General features: G+C 36.1%; 1 protein-coding gene across 9 annotated transcripts in view; it reads right to left on the reverse strand.

Annotated features, from left to right (window-relative positions):
• Positions 1-10997, reverse strand: part of LOC104086268 (ultraviolet-B receptor UVR8-like) — a 13147-nt gene extending 2150 nt beyond the window's left edge. For 4 of the 9 annotated variants that reach the window (XR_011409918.1, XM_070181829.1, XM_070181827.1 and 1 more), the window contains exons 1-6: positions 10635-10983; positions 1447-1523; positions 1271-1355; positions 957-1091; positions 617-850; positions 206-445 (exon numbers count right to left, since the gene is read on the reverse strand). Coding sequence is in view for 8 of the 9 variants with exons in the window: in XM_070181829.1 (XP_070037930.1) it covers positions 206-445; positions 617-850; positions 957-1091; positions 1271-1355; positions 1447-1523; positions 10635-10860 (997 nt within the window). In the remaining variant the exon portion in view is untranslated. Of the gene's footprint in view, positions 1-205; positions 446-616; positions 851-956; positions 1092-1270; positions 1356-1446; positions 1524-10634 lie in introns of all 9 variants that reach the window. The other 5 variants (XM_070181824.1, XM_070181828.1, XM_070181826.1 and 2 more) reach the window with 5 other exon arrangements.
• Positions 10998-13604: the final 2607 nt, after the last annotated feature.

Genomic DNA, 13604 nt, shown 5'->3' on the forward strand with positions numbered 1-13604 from the left:
AAGACAATGATTTGAGATGGAGTCTGACTTTGTTGCAAAACGGAGTAACTCAAAGCCATTCAAACTTGAAAACCTTAAACATATTTCCAAAAGCATTCTTCTTTTCTTCTCACAATGTGAAACTTAAATTTGTAAAGTGTCCTTATTAAAAGATATTGGACCCTATGTGGTCAGCAGAAGTACTAAAACTGAACTCAGTGCTAACCTGTGATTACTGCACTATGCCGACCACCACAAGCAATTCTCTTTATGTAGCTCCCCAAAGCTTTATGTGTCTGACTCCCTGGGGTAAGGCTTCCTTGAGGATTCCCAAGACTCCGGTCTGCTCCATGTGAAGACGTATCCAGACATGGTATAAGATGAGGGGTAGCCACTATTTTAATCCTGGAGCCTACGCCAAGCTGCCCTTCACCTCCATAGCCCCAACCCCATACCTGTCCCACATCTAAATCCGGCAAAAATATGATGCATCAGGTGTCTTGCTTTACATTAAAGTTCTTCCATGTCTTCGTACTTCATAAGACCTACAAAACTATATGGCGTAACCACAAAGTAACCGACTTCACTTCCAAAATGACAGTAACAGGCTACAACATGCATGGAGGAGTGAAGTTACCTGACAATGCTAATGTGTGGCGCCCTCCTGCAGCAACTGAGGTTATCTTCACCCCAGGATCCAGTTCTACAATACAAGGTGGTGCAGAAAGTGATTCGTCAGCAGGTGGTGGGCTTTCGAGTTCTTGTTTAGCTGTCACTGTTCTTCTCCTCTTTGCAGTTTCTTCAGCCTTTTTATTATCTTGGTGAGCGACTGAACTACCAGTTAACTTGGAGCCTTGAGACTGAGGGCTCTCTGCAAAAATTAGTCTTTGTAGTATTAGTTAACTCTCCAGAGATAAACATGCAGATGAACTTGCCAAAATCTTAACTGGTTCAAATTGGAAACCAACTTCCATTACCTTGCTCAGTTAATACTGAACTTTCTTTCCGAAAAGCATCCCCCCCTTCAACACTTCCTCCAGCAGCGAAATTTAAAACAAGCTTGGAAGAAGGCACACATTCTTTCCAGCCCCACGTGTATACATCATTCTTTTCTGTACAGAAATATAAATATTTTATAACCATATGTCTCCGCTTATCTTTCTTATGGTTTGAAGTAGAAAAAAAGAGAAGAAAAGAAAAGAAATGAGATTGAGAAGGCTCCTGCAAATAACATTCTGAATTAGCTGAAGGGTGACTGACAGCTCAGAAAGACTGGGCAACAGTACATCACCTGTAACAGATACAATATGTGCCCAACCAGCTGCAGCTTTCACGACTGGATCATCAGTTGGAAGCGGAAATGGCTCTGGAGTCTCCTTGATAAATGCAGTAATGAAAGAAGATAGCAACATCAATTTTAAGTGATCGATATAAACGAGTCCACACAAGAAAGATTTGCCACAATACCCCATGTTTTCCTGAAGTCAAGTAGCTTTGGCCTTGATCATCTGCAGAACCCCACGTGATAAGTTTTCCAGACCCTGCTGCCAATTCATCAAACTGTTAGAATTATGTATATAAGTATGCTTAGTCCCACATTGAAATACGAGTAGTATGTATTGTGTAGAGTATAATTATAAATAGGGATCCTTGTATTAACTATTTGACGCTACTTTTTTTCCTATTTGCTTATCGCCTTTCTCCCCCCTCTGCCCTCCTCTTCTTCTCCCCTATTCTTCCTTTCCATCTTTTCTTGAGCCGAGGGTCTATCGGAAACAGCCTCTCTACCTCTCCAGGTAGGGGTAAGGTCTGCGTACTCACTACCCTCCCCGGACCCCACCCGTGGGATTATACTGGGTATGTTGTTGTTGTTGGATCCTTGTATTATAGTATGTACATTAATAATATAGTTTTCCCGTGCTAGTTCTCACACAAATAATACATAGTTAAACCACATAAAATCAACGGTCGCGGAGCTGTCGTCATTTTCAAGATGGAAACCATCTGCAGAACCCCACGTGATAAGTTTTCCAGACCCTGCTGCCAATTCATCAAACTGTTAGAATTATGTATATAAGTATGCTTAGTCCCACATTGAAATACGAGTAGTATGTATTGTGTAGAGTATAATTATAAATAGGGATCCTTGTATTAACTATTTGACGCTACTTTTTTTCCTATTTGCTTATCGCCTTTCTCCCCCCTCTGCCCTCCTCTTCTTCTCGCGGAGCTGTCGTCATTTTCAAGATGGAAATCACTGAGAAGATGTGGAAAAAGGAATGAGATTGGAATGGACGGAGAGATCCAGTGTGGAACCTTTCATTTTTTATTCTCAAGATGATGTCCTTTGCCCCATGTTAAATATACCAAAACAGTGATCAATGGAGGCTGGAAAATCAATCAAGGCCCTGTAACTCAAACATAAGTGTTCATGATGGAACACTAATCTCAAAGCACAAGGATTAGTTGTTTTCCCTTGGTAGGTGCAATTTCAACTGTCTCTTATAGCTTGTGTATATTCATAGACAGCTTACAAAGAAGCATCTCTCTCTTCTGACAAGCAACAATGCTCTGCTGAGTTGTGCTTATGTGAACTACAATTCTTATCTTATGATAGTAGACATTCATGACTCAACGCACAAGGCTTAGTTGGTTAGTGTTGGTCAGATGCAATTCCGACTGTCTGATTTGGTATTATAACTAGTATCTCTTCATCAACACCTTGAACAAAAATGCATCTCTTCAATTTTTACCTCAATTATTTTGCTAGCATTCCTTATCACATACTTATCGTAATACAGCATGTACAGCAGTAATTGATTGGGAGGGTGATCAGATGTCATGATGTATACATGTTATAATCATGATGCATACATTATAATTATTATGTATCAATGACACTTGGGTGCCAAGACGAGTCACCAAGGCTTACAAGCTCACTTATGTTTTGAACATTCTTCAAACAATGCTTTGCATGTTTATGTTATATGAAGCATTACATTGAAAATGCGAAATTTTATTTAAAAAACTTGATTCAACTTTTAGAGGCATTTTATTTGAAAAACTGAATTTTATACTTGCCCCATGCTATGTCATACAGATTCTGTCAGTCTCGAACACCAGAGTTGAGCACCACATCCATAATTTCAGCGGCAAGCCCCATACTTGACCCATTGTGGCACCTTTTGTTCTTCCTTTCTTTGACATTGTAAGGTTATGTTCTGTCTCGAATTCATATTATTGTAGTCTTAAGAAGCTCCATGACCACTTACGGGTAGATATTAGTTTTGGAATGAACACATATGTCGCCTCATGATGACACCTCTCTTGATATGGTTAAGAGGGTGTTTGGCTAAGCTTATAAGCTGGTCAAACTGGCTTATAAGTACATTTTGATTTATCTATGCGCTTGGTAAACACATAAAGTGCTTATAAGCTAAGTACTTAAAAAGTCCAAAACAACCAAAAGCCAATATTTGGTCACCCCAACATAACGGTTTTCAGCTTATAAGCACTTTTGGTTTGACCGTAATTTTTACTATTTTATCCTTACAAAACAACAACAACAATAACTACGCCTCAATCCCAAACAAGTTGACGTCGTTTATATGAATCCTCGCTTCTAAGTTCAACTAATATCATTATCATACCAAATAAAGTAAAAGTAATAATAATAATAATAATAATAATAATAACGGAAAAGGGCCAAAAATACCCCTAACGTATTGAAAATGGCTCAAAAATGCCCCCCGTTAATCTTTTGGTCTAAAAATACCCTTAACGTTTTATTTTTGGCTCACATATATACCCTTAACGTTTTATTTTTGGCTCACAGATACCCTTGAAATTAACAAAACATGAATGGTAAATTTTTGGCTCACCTTCCATCAATATACCATATATTTTTTATATGTATTTTATACCACATATATAAATTATGTATATACAACATATTTTCGTTTTTTATTATAGCTAATTTTACTTTTTCATTTATTTATTTTTTAATATATTTTTAAAACTCCAACTTGAAACTACTCCCCAATTTGAATGAGTAGTTATTGTTTTTATATTTTTGTTTTTTTAATATAGCTAATTATAAGATATCTATATTTATTAATTATTAATTCAAATAGAGTAACCAATTAATTCAAAATTTAAAAAGATTTTTTTTAGTTAAAAAGGTACTAGTTTGTTTTGTCTTAATAATGCCACTTGGTTTTTTTTGTGGTTATGCCACTTGTCTTAATAATGTACTTTAGCCTCTCCTTTTATTATATATAGATATGTGATAAATTAGATAATAGTGGTATATATAAAGTATAAAATACACAACTTTAAAGAATATGTATGGTATATTTTGTTTGTTTACATGTATTATGATGTATATACATAATTTATATATGTGGTATAAAATACATATAAAAAATATATGGTATATTGATGGAAGGTGAGCCAAAAATTTACCATCCATGTTTTGTTAGTTTCAAGGGTATATGTGATCCAAAAATAAAACGTTAAGGGTATTTTTAGACCAAAAGGTTAACGGAGGGCATTTTTGAGCCATTTTCAATACGTTAGGGGTATTTTTGGCCCTTTTCCGTAATAATAATAATAATAATAATAATAATAATAGTAGTAGTAGTAGGAGTAGTAGAAATTCCCTAAGTCTATACCCTAATAATAATAATAATAATAATAATAATAGTAGTAGTAGTAATAATAATAATAATAATAGTAGAAATTCCCTAACAAGTCTATACAATACTCTCAATTAGTAGATATCACCTAGATGGATCTTTTTCTTCCATAGTTCCATTGTGTCCTATCTTTAGCAAAATTTGCATTGATTCTAAGAATTGGTAAGTCTCTCAGGACAATTATCTTCCATGTGATTTTAGCTCTATCCCATTCCCTTTAAACATCTTCAACAATAACCCAGTATAATCCCACTAGTGGGGTATGAGGAGGGTAGTTTGTACGCAGACCTTACCCCTACCCTAGGGTAAAGAGGCTGTTTCCGATAGACCCTCGGCTCCCTCCCTCCAAGAACTCCCCACCTTGCTCTTGGGGTGACTCGAATTCACAACCTCTTGGTTGGAAGTGGAGGGTGCTCACTACTACAGCAACCCACTCTTGTCCCTTTTAAACATCTTCATTCACCATTATTCCAAACCTACAAACCGGTAATGTTATCAAAGGTTAAAGCACGCTTAAGCCCTAAAGCGAGGCTCAAAACATGTTGAGCGCTTCGCCTCGCTTAGCGGGCGCTTCAATGTTTTTCCTTGCCAATGAACGTAATCCTGAAGAGGCAACAATCAACAATTGATATTTTATTTATTGTAAATTTTCTTCAATTTCTTTGTCCATATATATGGTATTCATACTTATAGATATTAGTCTTGGACTGCACATACATATAATTTTTTTTTCATTTGCGCCTTTCTTCATTAAAGCTCACACTTTATTTGTGCTTTGAGCTTAAAGGCCAATAGACCTTAGAGCTTTTTTACGCTTTTCACCTTTGATAACACAGCGAATCGGTGCATTTATAAGTCGACGCAAGATATGACTAAACCATCTCAAGCGGCCTTTTCTAATTTTATCCTCAATGCATCCTGCTTGCACCTTCTGGCAACTGTGGTCATTCTTTATCTTATCTAATCTTTTTATGATTACATATTCATCTAATCATCCGCATCTCTGCAACATTCATATTGTGAATATGTTAAACTTTAGCGGCCCAACAATCACTACCATATATCATGGTCGGTCTTATAGCTATTCTATAGAACTTACCAAAGTGAAAGATGCATTCTTTCATTACATGACACCCTAATAGCAGTTTTGCATTTCAACCATTTTATTTTAATCCTACGAACATCTTCATCATCATTCCCTTCTCTTGAAACGATGAATCTAGATATCCAAATTGTTTGCATTTTGGGACAGCAAAACCTTCTAGTCCCACCTTAACTTCACTCTTTTCATGCTGACTAAACTTGCAATGCAAGTGTTCGGTCTTACTTTTACTTGTTCTAAAACTCTTACTTAGTAAGGTACTTCTATGTACTTCAAGCTTTTGGTTGACACCCTCACTAGTTTCATCAATTGACACAATATCATCAGCAAATAGAAAACATTAAAGTGGAAGCGAAGAAGGTGGCGTACCTGAAGTTTGTAGGGAGCACAGGCGAGAAGAAGAAAGGAGAGCGAATAGAGAGAGGTATAAGGTAACTAGGAAGGAGGCGAAGTTGGCAGTCACGGAGGCTAAGACTGCGGTATTTGGTTGTCTGTACAAAGGCGGGGAGAAGAAGTTATTCCGGCTGGCCAAGGCAAGAGAGAGGAAGGCTCAGGATCTGGACCAAGTGAGGTGCATCAAAGACGAGAACGGTAGAGTATTGATGGGAGAGGCTCGGATTAAGCACAAATGACAAACTTACTTTCATAAGCTTCTGAATGAAGAGGGGGACTGGGATATTGTGCTAGGTGAATTGGGACATTCCGAGAGTCACCAAAACTTTAGGTATTGTAGGTGCATTAAGGTTGAGGAGGTCGTGGGGGCTATGCGTAAGATGAGTACGGGCAGAGCAACCGGGCCAAACGAAATTCGGGTAGTATTTTAGAGGTGTGTGTGTAGAGCAGGCTTGGAGTGGTTGATTGGGTTGTTTAATGCTATTTTAAAGACAAAGAGGATGCCAGATGAAGATGGTGAAAGAGAGGGTGATGAGGATGGTGTCTATATCCGACAACCAGTTCGGGTTCATGCCGGGTCGTTCTACTACGGAAGCTATCCACCTTATTAGGAGGCTGGTGGAACAGTACAGGTATAAGAAAAAGGATCTGCAATGCAATAGTGTTTATTGACCTGGAGAAAGCGTATGACAAGGTCCCTAGCGAGGTTCTTTGGAGATGTCATAAGGCAAAAGGTGCCCCGGTTGCTTACATTAGGGCGATTAAGGACATGTATGATAGAGCTAAGACTCGTGTTAGGGCATTGGGGGGCGACTCAGAACAATTTTCAGTTGTTATGGGGTTACACCAAGGATCTGTGCTCAGTTCGTTCTTATTTGCCCCAGTGATGGACACACTGACACACCATTTCCAAAGGGAGGTGCCATAATGTCTGTTATTCGCTGACAACATAGTTCTGATTGATGAGACGCAAGACGGCGTTTACGAGAGACTAGAGGTTTGGAGATAGGCCCTTGAGTCTAAGGGTTTCAAGTTGAGCAGGACTAACACAGAATACCTGGAGTCAGAGGCGGAGCTAGGATTTGATGTGTGTGGGTTCTAAATTTTAAAATAAAACATTGCTTTCAGAGGGAATCGAACCCCATCTTTCCCAGCTAACCCACAACCCTTACCATTGAACCAAGACCCCTTTTGTTACTGGGTTCGGCAGTATATATTTATATAGATTTAGTAAATATTTCAATACAAATATAGGGTTCCGGAAAAAGTTACTAGGTTAGCCCGAACCCGCAACAACTACTGTAGCTCCGCCCCTGCCTGGAGTGCAAGTTCAGTGCCGAGTCGAGGGAAGCGGGCATGGACGTGAGGCTTGAATCACAGGTCGTCCGCAAGAAAGGCATTTTCAAGTACCTTGGGTCGGTTATCCAGAGGAATGGGGAGATCGACAAGGATGACACACATCGTATAGGGATAGAGTGGATGAAATGAAGGTTAGCATATGAAGTCATGTGTGACAAAAAAGTACCACCGATACTCAAAGGTAAGTTTATAGAGCGGTGGTTAAACCGTCCATGTTGTATGGGGCTGAGCATTGGCCAGTTAAGAAATCACATATCCAGAATATGAAAGTAGCATAAATGAGAATGTTGAGGTGGATGTGCGCGCACACTAGGATGAATAAGATTAGGAATGAAGATATTCGGGAGAAGGTGGGCGTGGCTCTTATGGATGACAAGATGTGGGAAGCGAGACCCAGATAGTTCGGGCACGTGCGGAGGAAAAGCCTGAATGCCCTGAAAAGGATGTGTGAGCAATTGGCTTTGACGGGTACAAGAGAGGCCGAGGGCGGCCTAAAAAATATTGGGGAGAGGTGATCAGGCAGGACATAGCGTGGCTTTAGACGGTTGTAAATAGCGCTCGCCTCAACACTAATAGCGTGAGGCGTAGCGATGCGAGCCTCCATCGCTTTTCTGCTATGTTGCGCTGCGTTTTACAAATAGAACTCGCCTCTGCCTGTGTAGCGAGAAGCGACAATGTGGCGAGATGCAACTGTAGCGTCGCTTTTTTAAAAAAAACAAAAAAAAGTGCAGAGATTAAAGAAAAAGGTCGTGATTTGGGCTATGAGCTTTCAGACGTTTCTTTCTTCTTCAAGCTTCAAACAGCAGAGCAGCCACAATGATTTCGACCCAGCCACATTTGAAAGCTTCAAGTTTTTGCCATCTTCTTCTTCATCTATGTCGACCCAGGTATGCTTCTCTTCTTCTTCTTCGAGTTTCCTTTTTTTTTTCTTTCTTCTTCATCTTTCATCTTTCTTCTTTCTCCTTTCTTTTTTTTGTTTGTTTTGGCTCTGTTTTTTATCGAGCAATAGTGCAGCACTCAATAGAACAAAGAGTGTTCTTGCTCTGATTTCTCTTCGTTTTTTTTCTTCTCTTTTTTTTTTTTTGGCTCTGTTGTTTTTGATCGAGCAGCTCAGCAGAGAGATTTTTCTTCTTTCTTTCTTTCTTCTTTCTTCTTTTTTTTGGCTCTGTTTTTTCAATTCTTTTACTGTTGGGCACAGACAGAGTGTTTCTTCAAAGTTTCAAACCTGAAATTTCCTCCTTTTTTTTAGTTATAGAGCAGAATTAATTGCATATTGACTGATAATTTTTTCCTATAAAACAATATTGAAATGGCGTCATCCGATGGTAATAAAAGAAATGAAATAGCTTGGAATCTACTATGACCATCTATTGAGTTTTTAATTTTTGAATTGATATATTTATTAATATATTATTGCTATTGAGTTTTTAGTTATATATATAATATTTTATATTTTATTTTTTGTATAAATTGTCGCTTCACATAAAAAAGGCGAGCGTTACGCTTCTCGCCTCTCGCCTCAGTGAAGCGGGCCCTCGTCGCTATCTGTCACCGCACTCTATCCAAAACACTGACTTCAGATTTTCGAGTACATGGCCCTTGATAGGAAGGTGTGGAGGTTGAGCATTAAGGTTGTAATTTATGAGGTAGTTGATCATTTTTCCACTTCATACCGGTGTGAGGCTAGTATAATAGGGTTTTGTCTTAGACTGCTAGTGGTTAATGTTGTGTTCACACTATTCTTCCGTTGTTCATTGTGCCAGGCCTTATTTACTAGTTATTGTTATTGCTTTCATCCATTTTTCTGGTTCTTATGATATTATTATTTCAATGATTTCGTACTGATATATATTGTCTCTTTTCGTATTCTTGAGCCGAGGGTCTATCGGAAACAATCTCTCTACTCCCTCGGGGTAAGGGTAAGGTCTGCGTACACACTACCCTCCCCAGACCCCGCTTGTAGGATTTTACTGGGTTGTTGTTGTATAGTTCTCATCTTGTGTTGTGTTGGTTAGCTCATCCATAACTTGGGTAAAAAATAGGGGCTCAATGTCGACCCTTAATGTAGACCCACTAGTGCGAGAAACTCCTTTGTATCTCGTATTATGGTTTTTACACTAGTAACGACCCCTTTATACATATCCTTTATGGCATGTATATATTTATTATGAATTGTTTTCTTCTCCATCACCCACCAACGGACCTTTCGTGATACTCTACCATATGTTTCCTCTAAGTCAATGAACACCATATTTTGTCCTTCATATTATTTTTTAATTGTCAAAATATCTTTTCTAACTTTATTTAGGACTGAGGCATAGTTGTTGTTGTTGTATCAAAATATCTTTCCCGAAACAAAATTCCCAAATTCCTCTCCACTCTATGTTTGTCAGATCCTCAAAAAGTAGTGCATTTTTGGAGGATCCAATACGATTAAGACAATATTTTAGGAAAGTTCGAGCAACATAACTCCTACGTCTAACTTCAAAGATGTATTTATTGTCCTATGGAAAAAAATATTTGAATTTGGCAAGAACCTTATTAAAAAATCTACCCTAATACCGAGGAATTGACCAAGTATATATTACTTCTATTTAGGGGTTCTACAACACCAGTAGGTTTGGATCAAACCATGTATTTGTGTTAGGATCAAACCCTATATATATGTTAAAAAATCTACTTAATATGTAGAAATAATTTATCTAGAACCCAATAAGCCGCATTGTCTAGAACTCAGACCCGTAAACTTAACTCTGCCGAGGCCTCATACCCTCAACCAATGTGACGCTGTTACAAATAAAATGAAATTACACATAGGCAGGCGTCTTCCTAATCGTCACATTTAGCTATACCAAATTAACTTACTTTTTTTTTATTCACTTCATTAATATGAGGAAAAACTCACGTCTAACCTGCTAAGATCTAAGTCAAACTTGCTACCTACATTCATAGTCGCAGATCTCACTATATGAATATCAATGAAAAGCTTGCCACACAAAGCTAGAAGAAGTAAGAGATTTACTTTTTCTAATTCATAAAAATCCGTAAACATAGAGAAAAATTCGCGTAGGAACACAAATTCAAAGAGAAAATAAGTATATAACCTGAAATGGCCATGGCGAACCCACAACCTCCACCACAAACATCCTTCCATGATTGAACATCGATGCCGGTCTCCGGCGACTGAACGGCCACCGGAGAATTTAACGGCGACTTATGAGTGAATACTCCGGGAAGATATCCCCACATTAACACCTTATACCTCTTCTCCTCATCATTCTCTTCCTCCATTTTCTCCACTTCCTTTTCTCTTTCACCATTTCCGTTCATTACTTCGGAAAATCGAAATTCACAAAATCGAAATACAATATTCTCTGTAAAAATTTTGGTTCCAGAAGCAACTGGAAGCTACTAGAAGTCGAAGTTTTAAAAATTGAATTAATCGAAGGTGGTGGAAATAAAATAATGCGACAAATCCGGGGCGTATCATTAACAGGTTAATTCATAGTGCCACGTCGGATCTTATTGGTCCCAGAAGGACACGTGTTCGATGGTGGAGGCTCTTCTGTTGTAAGCCACGAATTCATTAGAAGTTTCTGGAAATCTAGGGGGTTAATACCTACCCCAGATATAGCCGTCCCTCGCGTGCGTGCCACGTGATGTATCTTGAACTGACGTGGCATAATGTCATCCGTACGATGTGAGATGCTCGCCACATCAACGGACAGCGTGCCAGTAGCCAACTTGAGAGTTGATTTAGATTATCGTTAGATTGGGATGATATTCTTTGTAATTAATTGATGGGCAAAGGGTCAAATATTCTCTTATACCTTCGAAATTTTTTTAAGAATATCCCTTATTATATTATTGAGTTATTTATACCTCTTCAATCATATTTTGGGTTAAAATATATCACTCATTTAAACGGAAGGACACGTGTCATCGTCCTGTTGGTCACTTCTAAATAGCTCCTAATTAATTAAAAAGTAATTTTCTGAAATAATTATTTTTTGTAAAAACTGGAAAAACTGAATTTTTTTACTAAAAACTGAAAAAAACAAAAATATTTTTTTTTCCAGTTTTTACAAAAATATTGCTTTAAAAAAACTGAAAATATTTTCTAAAATAATATTTTTTTAAAAACTGAAAAAAAAAACTGAAAAGCAATTTTTTAAAATAATATTTTTGTAAAAACTGAAAAAAATGAATGTTTTTTACTAAAAAATAAAAAAATCAAAAATAATTTTTTGTAGTTTTTAGAACAGTATTGCTTTACAAAAAACTAAAAAATAGTTTTTAAAGCAGTATTTTTTGTAAAAACTAAAAAAAAAACTGAAAAGTAATTTTCTAAAGTAAAGTTTTTGTAAAAACTGTAAAAATAATTTTTTTTCATTTTTTAGTTTAAAAAATTTCAATTTCGTCCACTTTTTAATTTTTTTAGAAAATTGCTTTTCAGTTATTTTTCCAGTTTTTTACAAAAATATTTTTTTAAAGTAGTTTTTTTGTAAAAAGTGAAATTTTTTTATTATTTTTTTTCAGTTTTTTAGTAAAAAAAATTCAGTTTTTTCTAGTTTTTACAAAAAAAATTGCTTTAGAAAATTACTTTTTAATTAATTATGAGATATTTAGAAGTGACCAACAGGGCGATGACACGTGTCCTCCGTTTAAATGAGGTGTATATTTGAACCCAAAATATGATTGCATGAATATAGATAATCCAATAGTATAACAAGAGATATTTTTAGACCATTTTCGAAAATACAAAGGTATATTTGACCCTTTGCTGTTAATTGATTATAGTCTGTCTTTCACAAGTTGAAGATATTGTCACACGTACAAAGTTGGGGGAACAATTCGAGGACTTTATTGGCATTTGCGTTTTTGTTTTTTTTGAGTATGTGAAAGTGTATCATTTTTCAAGCTTGTAAATGATGTTGTATCGTCTCAGTTTCCGATGCCTCGAGCGGACTTAAAGTCTTAAACATAGTATTTGAATTCATTTTAAATAATGGAATTTAATGAATACAAAACTTTTTTAAAAATATATTATTGCACTAAATAACATAGTAACATATTTTTAAAAAGAAAACTTAGTGACTTATTGTCTGGAAAAAAAAAAAGTTTCCTTTCGGTTCATATAATTTGGTGCTTTTAAGAAACTAACTACTCCTAAAAAATAAGAAGAATTTTAACAAAATTAACGTACATATCTAGTGTAAAAGCAATATGGTATAACATTATGTACATATTAAATGCCTTTGACGAAGTAGTAAGAGTACCTATTTAATGTACTTATAGGAAATTATAATTGAGAAAGACTTCTTGAAAAGCAGGGTAAATAAGAGTAAACTTGATAAAATTAATATTTTTTTGATTATATAAAATACCCGTTTCAATTTAGATAAGTTAGTTTGACTCGGCACGGAATTTAAGAAAAATAAACTTTTAAAATTTGTGATCTTAAAAATTCAAGGGGTAAAAGCATTGTAGAATCATGACATTTGTGTGGTTGTAAAAGTTTCTCATTAAAAGTATAATGGTAAAATGAAGAGTTTGAAGTTAAATTATTTTTATTTATAGAAATATATCATTATTTTTTTAATGGACTAATAAAAAAAGTATGTCATCTAAATTGAAACAGAGGGAATACTTATTTTAGAATAAAATAAAAAATAAAAAACTAAATAATATGGACTAGAGAGGATAATATTTGTAAATAAGGCAATCATGAAAGCTAGCAGGAACTTAGCTTTCTATGAATAAAAACAAAGCGAGTTAATTGTAGCAATTAATTAAAATAATGTGAAAAATCAGTGCGTATCATTAACGGGATAATAATAGTGCCACGTTGGATGCGAACTGTTCCTGGAGGACACGTATCTGATTCCTACCAAACATAAAGTTTTCCCTCGTTCAAAATTCCTTCTAATTGCGTGCAAGGTGGTGGGTCTAACGTTCAATCGTCTCTTCATTTAAATAATATTTAAATTTGTCACTAGTTGGCATTTACAAAATGTTATTGGTTGAATGCATAACATACATTTAAAGGTTGTGTTTTATCGACACTGTAATTA

This window comes from Nicotiana tomentosiformis, chromosome 7, assembly GCF_000390325.3.
Source record: "Nicotiana tomentosiformis chromosome 7, ASM39032v3, whole genome shotgun sequence".
Lineage (NCBI taxonomy): Eukaryota > Viridiplantae > Streptophyta > Magnoliopsida > Solanales > Solanaceae > Nicotiana > Nicotiana tomentosiformis.